Here is a 14,795-nt window from a genome sequence, read left to right as displayed (position 1 = left end):
TATAAGTGTTAGATGTGGATCAATGACTGTGTTCTCTTTAGATCTGCATTTTTGGAACATCATGAATTACTCGTTTCAACTTCTGGGCAGAATGGAGTTGTACATTACTGCCATTACAGGACCACGCTCTAGTACCAGCCTGGGTCTAGTCCAACCACAGGGCTAGTTGATGCATGCTCCAGGCGCCTTATCCTTATTGGATGGTTAGCAGTGTGTTGGCAATTCATTCTTATTTCTTTCGAGAGAGAATGAGATATTGACTCAAGGTGTTGTAGAATGCTTGGAATGCTATTGAAGTCCTGTTCAATCATTGGTCGAGGACTTGGCTTGTTTTCAAAAGTCAACGCCGTTAGAACACTGTCATAGCTCAGTCAGAATGCATATTTATCCCAATTTTAATAAGGTGTCAGTCACTCTACAGAGGAGACACTAAATGTTTGAAATGCCTGACGTAAGAGCCCACATTGTCTCAAATGGATGTTACACTATATATACAAAAGTATGTGGACACCCCTTCAAATTAGTGGAGTTGGCTATTTCAGCCACAACCGTTTCTGATGGAGGTATGAAATCGAGCACACAGCCATGTAGTCTCCATAGACAAACATTGGCATTAGAATGGCCTATCTGAAGAGCTCAGTGACTTTCAATGTGGGACCGTCATAGGATGCCACCTTTCCAACAAGTCAGTTTGTCAAATGTCTGCTGCCTCTGGAAGCAACGTCAGAACCTTTCGTTGGGAGCTTCATGAAATGGGTGTCCACGGCCGAGCAGCCGCACACAAGCCTAAGATCACCATGCGTAATGCCAAGTCTGCTGGAGGGGTGTAAAGCTCGCCGCCACTGGACTGGGGGACAGTGCTACCTGACCGAATGCATAGCTCTAACTGTAATGTTTGGTGGAGGAGGAATAATGGTCTGGAGAAATTTTTCATGGTTCAGGCTAGGCCCCTTTAGTTCCAGTGAAGGGAATTCTTAACCCTACGGCATACAATGACATTCTAGACCATTATGCGCTTCCAACTTTGTGGCAACAGTTTGGGGAAGGTCCTTTCCTGTTTCAGTATGACAATGCCCATGTGCACAAAGAGGTTCATACAGAAATGGTTTGCCGAGGTTGGTGTGGATGAACTTGACTGGCCTGCACAGAGCCCTGACCTCAACCCCATCGAACACCTTTTGGATGAATTGAAACGCTGACTGCGAGCCGGGCCTAATCGCCTAACATCAGTGCCCGGCCTCACTAATGCTCTTGTGGCTGAATGGAAGCAAATCCCCGCAGCAATGTTCCAGCATATAGTAGAAAGCCCTCCCAGAAGAGTGGAGGCTGTTATAGCAGAAAAGGGGTGACCACAGTGAGGGTACAGGAGTCGTTGACGGGTTTTGGAAGTCCTGACTGTCTCCCTTAATGAAATCGGACATGCATGCGGCAATTACCGCGCTTCTTACTGAGGGCGATTCAATTATGTTCGCATTAACAATATTCTGGAGGGAAGGGGGGGGGGGGGGGGGGCGCAGCGCGCGTGTCTTTCACCAGGTTATGAGTCCAAGATAATCACACGGGTCCAAAGGACAGTATCGGTGTGTGCGCGAGTCTAGACGGCTGTAGGCTGTTGTTTGTCTCGCACAGTGGCGTTGAGCAGAAAGAGCCGAGCGTGTGGGCAATAAAGTGAAATGGCTCGGCCGGGCTGACCAGATGGGAGGAGAGGTAGGCTGGGACGGGACAGAGGGCAGAACTGGCAGGGCGCGGTCTCCTCCACGGCATCTGATCTTTCGGAACTCTTCCATTTCCAGTTGAGCTGAGAGTCTTGCACCACAGGCCACGCATTGAGAGCCAAGCCGAGTGGCAGGAAAACCGCTGCGGGGACACCCTTTGACCGCTACCCAAAAAGCCCAGTCAGTCTGCGCACCGGGGCCTGTCTGACTGAGGGACGTTTCTCACAGCTAAGGGAACGGCTTTGAACCTGTCTGCCAAGATAAACGATTTTTCCCTATTTATGCGCGCGTCTCCGCTTGAACTGTGAGACGAGACGTTCACCGTGAGAGGAGCAGCTTAACGCGCCGGTACTTTATTATAGGGGATCTTACCTGGGGTTTTAAAAGACGCCGGCGCTGTACTCCATCTCCAGTAGCGCAGCGTCTTTTTGCGCGCCGGGATATGGCGTGTTTTGGGGACTTGGTGATTAATTTGTAACTGTCCTCCTCCCCCTCTTGTACCCTGTGAAAGGAGATAAGCAGTGACCAGGGGGAGGAGGTGTTTTAAATTGATCCGTGACATTTTTCTGTCACCTCCTTTTGGGGTGTCCGTTTGCGTGGGTGAGTGGAATGCTACTCCCCAGGCTCGTGGTGTGCCTCGCCGGGTGCGCAGTGATTCTCTCGCAGGTCAGCGAGGGCTGCGGGCCAGGAAGGGGATATGGCAAGAGGAGGTCACCGAGGAAGCTTGCGCCACTTGCCTACAAGCAGTTCAGCCCTAACGTAGCGGAGAAGACACTAGGTGCGAGTGGTCGATATGAGGGGAAAATAACACGGAACTCGGAGCGCTTCAAAGAGCTGACCCCGAACTATAACCCTGACATCATATTTAAAGATGAAGAGAACACAGGTGCAGACCGGATGATGACACAGGTAAGACTAGCCTATACCCTGGATAGACTAGATTCGTAAAGCCCTACTGTGATATCATGCTTCATTGGCCATGTCAAACACGTATCTGCACTTGGGACACTTTTATGTGGGATTGGGTAGCTCCCTAAAGCCTACCTCTTGTACTTTGTACAGCCTTTAAACCCGTGGACCTGTCTTATCGATGCGGTGTTATTGACTTTGGTTTCCTGGCCAGGAGCAGTGCACAGCACTGATTACAGAGTGCGTATTTGCACAACGTGCTAGAGTCACGGAATCCAAAGAGCGTATTGTTGGCAACATGATAGATATGGAGGGTGACTCAGAATGTTATTGGGATATGGAGAGGTTTGCCAGTCTGGCCCTCATCAGGTCACCCGCAGGACATCAGTAAAAGTTGGACTGGCGGCTCCAATAACTGGTCTGATGGTTGGTTCCAACATTTTTCGTGCAGAGCTGAAATAGCATCACATGAGATATTTGGAGTTAATTTAAATTGGGGCTGCCGCATGCGTAAAGCTGGGCAGCTGCAACAAACCTTATAACGCAACCCCTTCTATAAAAGTACGGAATAGTGGAAGCATGTAATTAAAACACTATGTCCTCTGTTTTTACATTTTTGGGGAAAAACACCCAATCGTCCTACTTGGTCAGAGCCTGACTCGGTGCATATGCAAATGTTTACAGTTCGTTTAAGAGTTAACGGTCGCCTTTTGGACTGTCAGACTTTTTACGACACGCTCATTGATGTGGTTCCGAGAGTGGAATTTATTTGACTTCAATTCCCTAGGAATAAAGTATTTATATCTGCCTCTTGTGACCACGGGCTTCCTCTGAAAGGCGAGCATTTATGTCCCCCACGTGGAAACAGAGTGCCAGATCTCACTCGGGTTGTTAGCTGTCACCTCGCTCCAAGCGCACACAAACACACAGGGCTGCGCGTTTAACTTGACCTGCGCACAATTTATGTGCTCGGAGCGCGACCGCCGCCGCCTGCCACAGGAGACAACCTCCTGTTTGTTTTTCACCATTTTGTGTTATTTTTCTGTTTGTTTTTGAAGCACATGTGCAAAAATAGTCCACTTCACATGCATTCAAGACTTAATTATACACATTTTTCGCCTCTTATTTTTAAATCAGCAGTGGTGACTTGCCTGCCCGCGAGTGGCACTGGAGCGCGCATACAGACGTGACTGTTCAGCGGCTGAAGCCATAGGTGTGCACACTGCACAGGCACGTGTTGTCAACTCGACATCGAATGTTTGTGTAGCTCGTGGTCAGTGCGAAACCGCGCCTACAGAAACCCCGTCGATCTGTACCTTGAAAGTAAAACCAACAAAATTAATCGACTGATTTATGGACTCGAGTTCGTGTCTGCGACCGCAGAGGAAAAAAAATTGATGTTAAAATCCACACCACTGTGAAAAGGCATCTATTGGGACTCTGCAATGAGCTATTCTTATCCCGGTGAACCTGAGAGGACCGACATGGAAAAATAAGTTAGAACACCATACATAGATTTTGAAATACAACATTGGACAAACTAATAGCCTAAACCTATCCAAATGCAACACGTAAAAGACGCATAGTGTCAAAATATGATTGTGACCTATAGAGGCCACTACCAATCTAGCCCGAGTTGAGCTGTGCAGTTGGCCGAGAGTGGCAGTGCCTCTGCCTATGTCTCCACTTAATAGAAATCATGCGGTAGAATACATACACTGAGTATACAAAACATTATGAACCCCTGCTGTTTCCTTGACAGACTGACCAGGTGAATCTAGGCCAAAGCTATGATCACTAATGGATGTCACTTGTTAAATCCACTTCAATCAGTGTCGATGAGGGGAGGAGACAATTGAGTCATGGATTGTGTATGTGTGAAATTCAGAGGGTGAAAGGGCAAGACAAAAGATTTACATACCTTTGAATATTGTATGGTAGTAGGTGCCAGGCGCACTGGTTTGAGTGTCAAAAACTGCAAAGCTCAACAGTTTCCTGTGTGTATCAAGAGTGGTCCACCACCCAAAGGACATCCAGCCAACTTGACACAACTGAAGGAAGCATTGGAGTCAACATGGGCCAGCAGCCCTGTTTCAGTCCGTTTGACACCTTGTAGAGTCCATGCCTGATAAATTGAGGCTGTTCTGAGGGCAAAAGGGGGGAAACTCAATATTAGGAAGGTGTTTCTAATGTTTCATACACTCAGTGTGGTATGTATGTATGTGTATACCCCGGTGCACAACTGAGCAAGAGGACAAGTACATTAGAGTGTCTAGTTTGAGAAACAGACACCTCACAAATCCTCAACTGGCAGCTTCATTAAATAGTGTTGACTGGTGTTTTGTGGGTACTATATAATGAAGCTGCCAGTTGAGGACATGTGAGGCATCTGTTTCTCAAACTAGACACTCTAATGTACTTGTCATTTTGCTCAGTTGTGCACCTGGGCCTCCCACTCTTTCTATTCTGGTTAGAGCCAGTTTGCAATGTTCTGTGAAGGGAGTAGTACACAGCATTGTACGAGATCTTCAGTTTCTTGACAATTTCTCGCATGGAATAGACTTCATTTCTCAGAACAAGAATAGACTGATGAGTTTTAGAAGAAAGTTTCTTGTTTCTGGCCATTTTGAGCCTGTTATCGAACCTACAAATTCTGATGCTCCAGATACGCAACTAGTTTAAAGAAGGCCAGTTCTTTTGCTTCTTTAATCAGGATTTTCAGCTGTGCTAGCATAATTGCAAAAGGGTTTTCTAATGATCAATTAGCCTTTTAAAATTATAAACTTGGATTAGCTTAAACAAAGTGCCATTGGAACACAGGAGTGATGGTTGCTGATAATGGGCCTCTGTACGCCTATGTAGATATTCCATTAAAAATCAGCCGTTTCCAGCTACAATACTCATTTACAACATTAATAATGTCTACACTGTATTTCTGATCAATTTGATGGACAAAAAAATAGCTTTTCTTTCAAAAACAAGGACATTTCTGTGACCACAAACTTTTGAATGGTAGTGTATACACTACATTCAGAAAGTATTCAGACTCCGTGACTTTTTCCACATTTTCTTACATTACAGCCTTATTCTAAAATTGATTAAATTGTTTTTTTCCTCATTAATCTACACACAATAACCCAAAATGTCAAAGCAAAAATAGGTTTTTAGAAATGTTTGCAAATTCATAAAAATAATCTGAAATATCACATTTTCACAAGTATTCATACCCTTTACTCAGTACTTTGTTGAAGCACCTTTGGCAGCGATTACAGCCTTGAGTCTTCTTGGGTATGACGCTAACTTGGCACACCTGTATTTGGGGAGTTTCTCCCATTGTTCTCTGCAGATCCTCTCAAGCTCTGTTCGGTTAGATCGGGAGCGTCGCTGCACAGCCAATTTCAGGGCTCTCCAGAGATGTTAAAACGGGTTCAAGTCCGGGCTCTGGCTGGGCCACTCAAGGACATTCAGAGACTTGTCCCGTAGACACCCTTGTGTTGTCTTGGCTGTGTGGTTAGGGTTGTTGTCCTGTTGGAAGGGGAACCTTCACCCCAGTCTGAGGTCCTGAGCACTCTGGAGCAGGTTTTCATCAAGGATCTCTCTGTACTTTGCTCTGTTCATCTTTCCCTCAATCCTGACTAGTCTCCCAGTCCCTGGTGCGGAAAAACATCCCCACAGCATGATGCTGCCATGAGCATGCTTCCCCGTAGGGATGGTGCCAGGTTTCCTCCAGACAATGCGCTTGGGTTCAATCTTGGTTTCATCAGAACAGAGAATCTTGTTTCTCATGGTCTGAGAGTCTTTAGGTGTCTTTTGGCAACTCTAAGCGGGCTCTCATGTTCCTTTTACTGAGGAGTGGCTTCCATCTGGCCACTCTACCTTAAAGGCCTGATTGGTGGAGTGCTGCAGAGATGGGAGAACCTTCCATAAGGACAAAGAGTGTCAGAGTGACCATCGGGTTCTTGGTCACCTCCCTGACCAAGGCCCTTCTCCCCTGATTTCTCAGTTTGGCTGGGCGGCCAGCTCTAGGAAGAGTCTTGGTGGTTACAAACTTCTTCCATTTAAGAATGATGGAGGGCCACTGTGTTCTTGGGGACACTTCACCAGATCTGTACCTCAACACAATCCTGTCTCGGAGCTCTACAGACAATTCCTTCAACCTCATGGTTTGGTTTTTGCTATGACATGCACTGTCAACTGTGGGACCTTATATAAACAGGTGTGTGCCTTTCCAAATCATGTCCAATCAATTGAATTTACCACAGGTGGACTCCAAGTTGTCGAAACATCTCAAGGATGATCAATGGAAAACGGATACACCTGAGCTCAACTCACAGCAAAGAGAGTGAATACTTATGTCAATAAGGTATTTCGGTTTTATAGGGTACTGTGTGTAGATCAATGAGGGAAAAAAATGTAAAATCCATTTTAGAATAAGGCTGTAACGTAACAAAATGTGGATAAAAAGTCAAGGGGTCTGAATACCTTCCAAATTCACTGTGTACATATAGGTGTACCTAATGTTTTGTACACTCTGTTTATATATGTGTGTGTATATATATATACATATATATATATATATATATAATACACCTACCAGACACGTACACTGTATGTGTTCTGAACAGAAATGTACACAGGGTGAAACAGTAAGGGCCTGTGTATATCACCGGCTTTGGGAATCCTGTGACCAAACCCACCCTTTCAGTCTGCAGAAGCTATATGTCACACTGTCTACATGTCCCTCGAATTGTAATCTGGACCTCCAAGCCAGTTCTGTTGCTTTTTTTCTATTCTTCCCCTCTAATCAGGGAATGATTTAGACCTGGGACACCAGGTGAGTGCAATTCATCATCAGGTAGAAGAGAGAACCAGCAGTAGTCCGGACCTCATATAGGATGAGATTTGAAGACCCTTCTCTGTGTGTTCACAGTTATCTTCATAAAGTAGTGTCATGTATCCTATTGTGAATGAGATGGTGACAAAAATAATGAGAAATTTAGCTTTAGGTGATCTGAGGGCAAGTGTGTGTGTGCTTGGTGCGTGCGTGTGTGTGTGTGTGTGTGGTGCGCTTGGCGTGTGTGTGTGCTTGGTGTGTGTGTGTGTGACTAGGGAACGTCCAACACCCTCAGGGTCCTCAATAGGACCTCTCACCCTCTATTTGCTCACCCTCACCAGACCCAAATTTGGGGAGAGCTGCATTGGCTGGCTGTTCATACCCACGTCTCCCTCTATCCTCCTGTCCAATACCCTCTAACTTCACACCACCCCTCTACCCCAATACCCCCCTAACCTCACCCCAACCTACCACTCCACCCTATCCCACCTACCACTCCACCCTATCCCACCTACCACTCCACCCTATCCCACCTACCACTCCACCCTATCCCACCTACCACTCCACCCTATCCCACCTACCACTCCACCCTATCCCACCTACCACTCCACCCTATCCCACCTACCACTCCACCCTATCCCACCTACCACTACACCCTATCCCACCTACCACTACACCCTATCCCACCTACCACTCCACCCTATCCCACCTACCACTCCACCCTATCCCACCTACCACTCCACCCTATCCCACCTACCACTCCACCCTATCCCACCTACCTCTCCACCCTATCCCACCTACCACTCCACCCTATCCCACCTACCACTCCACCCTATCCCACCTACCACTACACCCTATCCCACCTACCACTACACCCTATCCCACCTACCACTACACCCTATCCCACCTACCACTACACCCTATCCCACCTACCACTCCACCCTATCCCACCTACCACTACACCCTATCCCACCTACCACTACACCCTATCCCACCTACCACTCTACCCTATCCCACCTACCTCTCCACCCTATCCCACCTACCTCTCCACCCTATCCCACCTACCACTCCACCCTATCCCACCTACCACTCCACCCTATCCCACCTACCACTCCACCCTATCCCACCTACCACTCCACCCTATCTCCGGTCCCTAACTGAGACTCTCAGCCTCCTCTCTCGCCACAGAGAGCAAACACCCAGGCTGATGAGACTGTAGGGGGGCATTGTCTGCTGGCCAGATGCAGAGGGGGAGGTGTTAAGGAGTGGAGCCTTCTGTGGTGGGGTGGCTGGTTTGTTGAACAGCCCCAGGCTTCTACATTGGTTGGATGGGGTGGATGCCTGATGGATAGCTCTTGCACCAGGGTTCTTTCTCAATTGGCTGTCCTCGAATGCTTGTGTCTGGACTTTTTGATCTTCTCCTCCAATGCCTTTTGAGCAGAATGTGAGAAAAGAAGACACGAGGAATCAAGGAAAGACCATTGAGAAAGAGCTATGGACTACATTGTGTAATGATGTGTAATCATTCTTTCAGCCATTTTAAGTCCATTAACGGTTATAAATGCACTTTGGATTACACACTGACACATGTAGATTCACCCCACATCTCTAACACTCCTGTCTCTCTCTCTTCCCTCCCCTCCCTCCCATGACCCTTAACCCTTTACCCTCCCGGGCAGCGCTGCAAGGACAAGCTGAACTCTCTGGCCATCTCGGTGATGAACCTGTGGCCGGGGGTGCGCCTCCGGGTCACAGAGGGCTGGGATGAGGACGGCCACCATTCTGAGGAGTCGCTCCACTACGAGGGACGGGCGGTCGACATCACGACCTCTGACCGCGACCGCAACAAGTACGCCATGTTGGCTCGACTGGCAGTTGAGGCCGGCTTCGACTGGGTCTACTACGAGTCCAAGGCCCACGTGCACTGCAGTGTGAAGTCGGGTGAGAGACGGAGAGAGAGGGGCAGGAAGGAGGGGAGGGAAAGAGGGCTGAAGGGGAGAGCAAGAGGGAGATTGAACAAGCATCAGAGAGAGACCGGAGGAAGGAGAAAGGAGGATGTAGCAGTAACACACTGTGCATGGACGTCTGTTTCACCTAACTGCCACTAATGAAAAAAAACAACCTCTCACTCTTTCTCGGTACGTGATAATAGTGAAAATATGGATAGTGAATGATTTGATACACAGTGAATGATTTGAGAGGGTTTTTGACTGCCTTCACCTTAACTGGACACACATTGGACACTTAGCAGAGGAGGGACAGCATCACCTCTACATTCCTTACTAAACATAACACTGAACCACTTGAAGACGCCCTTCAACAGTGGACACCTCGTCACTATGGATCAAATCAAAACGGACGCCTGCTTTTTTTGGGGGGGGGTCACAGCTAGAGGGACATACAGCCGCTTTGGGTGACTGACTTCTCAGCTTCTTCCCTAACCCCTTCTAACCCTCTTCACCACAACTGTCTCTTGACCCATCTATGACCTGGCCATTGTTGCTTAAAGCTTACATTAGGATCAGTAGAGTGACTCACCATTAAGGGAGAGGTAGCTACTGCAACTTTATGTGGTCACTCACTCACAACCCCCCTTTTGCTAGAAATGATTCCCTTATGTTACTGGCATGCTATGCTGCGGCAATATGTTGGTGTGCAGCGTTGCTTCAGTTGACTTTGTGTCTCTTCTGCTTCTTCTTTCTCCCATTGATGTAGCCTCATTCATAAAGCCACAGACGTTAGTAGTGTAGCTAAGCGATGATCCTTGTTCAGGACTGATTCGGTTGTCAGGGGAACGGTATAGAACACAGAATAGAGCAAAACAGAGCAGAGACAGATCAAACTGTCCTCTCTTGTACTACGTGGTGCCTGAAATGATCTTTTCCCTCTGTCCTCTCTTTATTTCATTTCCCTCTGTCCTCTCTTGATTTATTTTCCCTCTATCCTCTCTTTATTTATTTTCCCTCTTTCCTCTCTTTATTTATTTTCCCTCTATCCTCTCTCTATTTATTTTCCCTCTATCCTCTCTTTATTTATTTTTCCTCTGTTCCTTCTGTCTTTCCTACCCAGATCGGGTTGCGAGTCACCAGTCCTTGACTTGATCGGAAGACGGCACCGGGCGCCATTTTTTTTTTTTTTTTTTCCAACTGAAACCTCAAACTGTGAAAAAGAAAAACCACTCAAGAAAGACATCTCTTCATAGACCAAGAAGTCTCATCTGCTGCTACAAGTGACATCATAATACCAAGGCTTCCTTGAAACTCCATTCTAACACTTACTGTAGGTAGCCTAGTGGTTAGAACGTTGGACTAGCAACCAAAAGGTTGCAAGATTGAATCCCTGAGCTGACAAGGTAAACATCTGTGGTTCAGCCCCTGAACAAGGCTGTTTCTAGGCCATCATTGAAAAAAATAATTTGTTCTTAACTGACTTGCCTAGTTAAATAAAAGGTCAAATATAACTGAGTGGGGGACCCAAAAACTGACACCAATACAAAGAGCCCACAAGGGAGCGCTACCCAACCAGACCCCTACTACATTCAGGACTGGAAAGGTGAATGAAGAAGAAGAAGAATGATTTACCAAGAAGGTGCCCCTAGATGCTGATCTTGGGTCAGTTTTTTGTATTTTCCCCACTAATGGAGCTTATGATTGGGGGAACGGAAGCTGATCCTAGACCTGTGCCTAGAGGAAACTTCACCCCTGAACAACCAAGTACATGGCATGTTACACCATACATTGGAGATGATGTGGAGTTTGAGGTTATGTTGGTGCAGTGGGCGGAGTCTCGGTCCACAGATGATTAACCTCCACTTCCTGATTCTCCGATCATTTGGCTGGACCTGGCCTTGGTCCTACCTTGCACAAATATTTGTGTAGATAGACTTGAGATAGTCCCAACGTACCACATCAAGTTCAGCACCTTAAAACACAAATGAACACAGACTTACACACACACAAACTGAGGGATGGAAACACACACACACACACACATTCAAATAGCAGCTTTAATCTTTCAGCCAGCTTTTGTTCTTTTCTGTGGAGTAGACGGAAATAAAGAAGCTAATCTTTATTTAAAGGGCGGAATATATTTGCTATGCGTAGACTTACTGTGTACCTACCCACCTCACAGAATGCATTGTTTCACAACCTCTCTTTCTCTCTCTCTCGCTCTCTGTCTCTCTCTCTCTGTCTCTCTCTCTCTGTCTCTGTCTCTGTCTGTCTCTGTCTCTCTGTCTCTCTCTGTCTCTCTCTGTCTCTCTCTCTCTCAGAGCACTCCGTTGCCGCTAAATCAGGGGGGTGTTTTCCGGGAGGGGCGTGGGTGACCCTAGAGGACGGGGGTCAAAGGTTGATCCAGGACCTGCAGCCGGGTGAGCGAGTCCTCGCCTCTTCAGGGAGCGACGGCAGCGGAGAGCTCGTTTACAGCGAGGTCCTCACCTTCCTGGACCGCGACCCCGCAACCCGGAAGGAATTCTACACCATTGGGACAGAAGGCGGGGTTAGCCTGTCACTCACCGCTGCCCACCTGCTGTTCGTGTCCAAGGGAAACTGCTCTGAAGGGGCGGAGCCAACTCCGGGTAGTATGAGGACGGTATACGCCAGCGACGCGCGGCCGGGACAGTGTGTGCTAACCACAGTGTCTGGGGAGGAGGGGAGAAAAGGCGTGGGGCATCTCTCGCGCATCTCCCGGGTGAGTGTGCAGGAGGACAAGGGTGTGTTTGCGCCCCTCACCCGCCATGGGACGCTGTCGGTGAACGGCATGGTGGCATCGTGCTACGCGGTGGTGGACAGGCATGACCTCGCCCACTGGGCCTTCGCCCCACTCCGCCTGCTGCACCGTTGGACTGGCTCCGCTGGCGGACATTTTGGAGACACCGGGGTTCACTGGTACTCCCAGTTACTGTACTGGATAGGTAGTCTGCTGCTGGACTCTGGACACTTCCATCCCTGGGGACTGGCTGACCCAGGGAGGTGAGACTAGATGGGGAAGAGGAAGTAATGTAACTGGCTTGGTTGGGAGATATACAGACCAGATGACCCACTGGACTGATGCCCCATTGGACCTGACTATAAAAGGGCGGGGTTTACCTTGTTCTCGAGTCTAGCACACTGATGCAGAGGGCGGACTCTCAGGAAAAGGGTGGGGCTTGATGACTGACCACGCCTATTTCATTGGAGAGAGGAGATTGAGCCATGAATGAATCTGGACAGATAGACAATGTGTTCTCTCACACCATAGTATACAAATCATTGTGACCCCCGAGGAAAAACTACAAATGGGTGTGTCCTCTTCACACAGATGGGACAGGTGGACCTGGTCGTGTCTGTGGTGAGACCATAGTTTCTAAAGGGGAGAGAGTTTGTTTTATTTAACATTGAGAGGTGTCTCATTGAAATCAAGCTACCATTATGAAGAACATCTAAAGCATTTTCTTTTTTGATCTTTTTTGATTGCTTCACAGTAAGATGTCCGTAACACGACACAACTATGATGTCGCAACTTGGCAACTGAAGGAAAGTATAGGCTTCATGTATAGAACATATCTAGAGGTATGATATTTTAAGGCAACATTTACTGTATTTTATTAAAGCGATGTCTGAAATATTTATGATTTTAATATTATGTATAATGAGATATTTAAAGATTTATTTTTTGAAATTAAATATTATGGAAATGCTCCTGGTTTTGTTTTCTATTATACATCGCAACATTGTAACTCTCTTTGCTGTAGATATGAACCCAAGCAACAACTTTAAAGGCTGAAGCCATAAAAGTTATATGAAGGCTACATAAAGCATTTAAGATGGTTGTTTTCTTAAGTCTTGGCACAGCTTTCTCTCACTGCCATCTACTGGTAGACCATGATACGGTACGAGGGTGATAGACAATTCCACGTGATAATACGCTTCTATGATCTCAAATGAACTACACTGCATCATTGAATCCCATTCAAACCAAGATGCAGAATACAAGTATAACGATTACATTTTGTGGCCACGACGACGTGTAACAAAATGTAGCCTACAGATGGCCTACTTTCTCTCAGATTATATAACTGTTTTAAATCATAGATGGTAGACTGTTAAAAATACTTCATATGATTCAATGAAATGATAAAGTAGAAGTCTATTCGCAGCAGCAACTCCCACACACCGGTTGCATCTATAACAGTTGGCGAGTCGGCTAATAAATGTTAACTACTGTGCCTTTAAGAGGATGGACGAGCAGAGGGGAAATTGAATCGCTCCTTAACGGACCAAACGCTCATCAATTGACTGACGAGCAAGAAGGACGATTTTCGGATCTTTGCTGCGTCAATTGCCAAAAAGTTACTTTTTTCTTAGTTTTTACACGTGGGACTATGTTGTTAAACTACCTGAGTTGATTAGATTACGTGTTGCACCTCTCAGAAACAGTCATCGGGATTACAATTACGCGCTACCCACACCGTTATCGAGGGCTTTTACGCAGCACCGAGTCCTGGGGAGTCCCTCGCATCCGCACATACCCTTCCTCCTGTTCGACAAGTTCTGTCCCTTTCTTTCCTCACACCAGTTTACATCGCATAGCTGTTAATTAAGGATTCGGAGCAGTAAAGAACGGTAAAATGGCTGAGGAGCAGGGGAAACCGGGGAAAGGGATCAACACTGGGAAACTGGCCACCAGCATGCAGAAAAGACTTAGTAGAGCGCAAGAAAAGGTAAGCCGGTAGACTGAGACGTGCTCTTTCACACTACGTTTTTTTCTCTCAATTGAAACCGCACAGAGTGCATTCAACTGGGTACTGTGGCTGACCAGTTCTACACCCAGCTTTCCATCTAAATGTCAAGCCCGCTCCGCTATTTCTATTTGCGTTCTCGGCCTCATTTGTGAATCCAACCCGTTAGTTTTGACAGGCAGCAGGGGGTTGGGTTATTGCAGGAAGAGCCGAATGCGCTGACAAATTAAATTGCAGCCACGCGCATGCTTATTTTTCTAACCGGTTGTCTTTTCTGTCCAAATAACTACTTTCTTACAATGCATGTGTTACATTGGACACTTACAGTAGGATGTTACAATGTAGACTAGCCTCTCTCTCAGTGAAGTGGCGGGTATTCCTAAACGTACCGTTTTATTTGACCAGTTCATTTATTTATTTTACTTTTATGTGTCTAAGTCCTGGAAATATCCTCACTGAGTGAAGTTTGAAATTGTGAGCACAATTATTAATTATATAAGTAATTACATGATAGTGTCAGAATAACATTTTAAGGAGACTTTCTGCTTTCTAAAGCCAAACTTCTCCCAAGTGAAGCAGGCAGGAAATGTTGTCTAGTCGGATGACTCTTTGCCTAAAC

General features: G+C 46.7%; 2 protein-coding genes across 13 annotated transcripts in view; both read left to right on the top strand.

Annotated features, from left to right (window-relative positions):
- The first annotated feature begins 1,576 nt into the window (after positions 1-1,576).
- On the top strand, positions 1,577-13,135 carry LOC110495551 (indian hedgehog B protein). 2 transcript variants are annotated; one of them, XM_090207447.1, is made up of 3 exons: positions 1,577-2,624; positions 9,138-9,399; positions 11,729-13,135. In XM_090207447.1, the coding sequence occupies exons 1-3, from the start codon at positions 2,325-2,327 to the stop codon at positions 12,430-12,432; spliced, it is 1,266 nt and encodes a 421-aa protein (XP_090063573.1). In that variant the 5' UTR covers positions 1,577-2,324; the 3' UTR covers positions 12,433-13,135. The 2 variants fall into 2 exon arrangements, with proteins under 2 accessions (XP_090063573.1, XP_090063574.1); XM_090207448.1 differs by lacking the exons at positions 1,577-2,624; positions 9,138-9,399 and adding an exon at positions 10,831-11,069.
- A 270-nt stretch (positions 13,136-13,405) lies between these two features.
- The window catches only part of LOC110495549 (myc box-dependent-interacting protein 1), a 41,515-nt gene continuing 40,125 nt past the window's right edge, over positions 13,406-14,795 (top strand). For 5 of the 11 annotated variants that reach the window (XM_090207440.1, XM_090207436.1, XM_090207443.1 and 2 more), the window contains exon 1: positions 13,697-14,158. In XM_090207440.1, coding sequence (XP_090063566.1) covers positions 14,066-14,158 — 93 coding nt within the window. In that variant the 5' untranslated portion in view covers positions 13,697-14,065. Of the gene's footprint in view, positions 14,159-14,795 lie in introns of all 11 variants that reach the window. The other 6 variants (XM_090207441.1, XM_090207437.1, XM_090207442.1 and 3 more) reach the window with 4 other exon arrangements.

This window comes from Oncorhynchus mykiss, chromosome 18 (assembly GCF_057628025.1).
Source record: "Oncorhynchus mykiss isolate SJ-2025 chromosome 18, ASM5762802v1, whole genome shotgun sequence".
NCBI lineage: Eukaryota > Metazoa > Chordata > Actinopteri > Salmoniformes > Salmonidae > Oncorhynchus > Oncorhynchus mykiss.
The sequence above is the reverse complement of the archived record's forward strand: the minus strand, read 5'-3'. Positions and strand labels throughout refer to the sequence as shown.

Bases quoted from the DNA above. Each gene is read 5' to 3' on its own strand.
- LOC110495551 (XM_090207447.1), top strand. From the start codon at position 2,325: ATGCTACTCCCCAGGCTCGTGGTGTGCCTCGCCGGGTGCGCAGTGATT. The intron at 2,625-9,137 runs GTAAGACTAGCC...CCTCCCGGGCAG, and splicing joins CAGACCGGATGATGACACAG to CGCTGCAAGGACAAGCTGAA. The intron at 9,400-11,728 runs GTGAGAGACGGA...TCTCTCTCTCAG, and splicing joins GCACTGCAGTGTGAAGTCGG to AGCACTCCGTTGCCGCTAAA.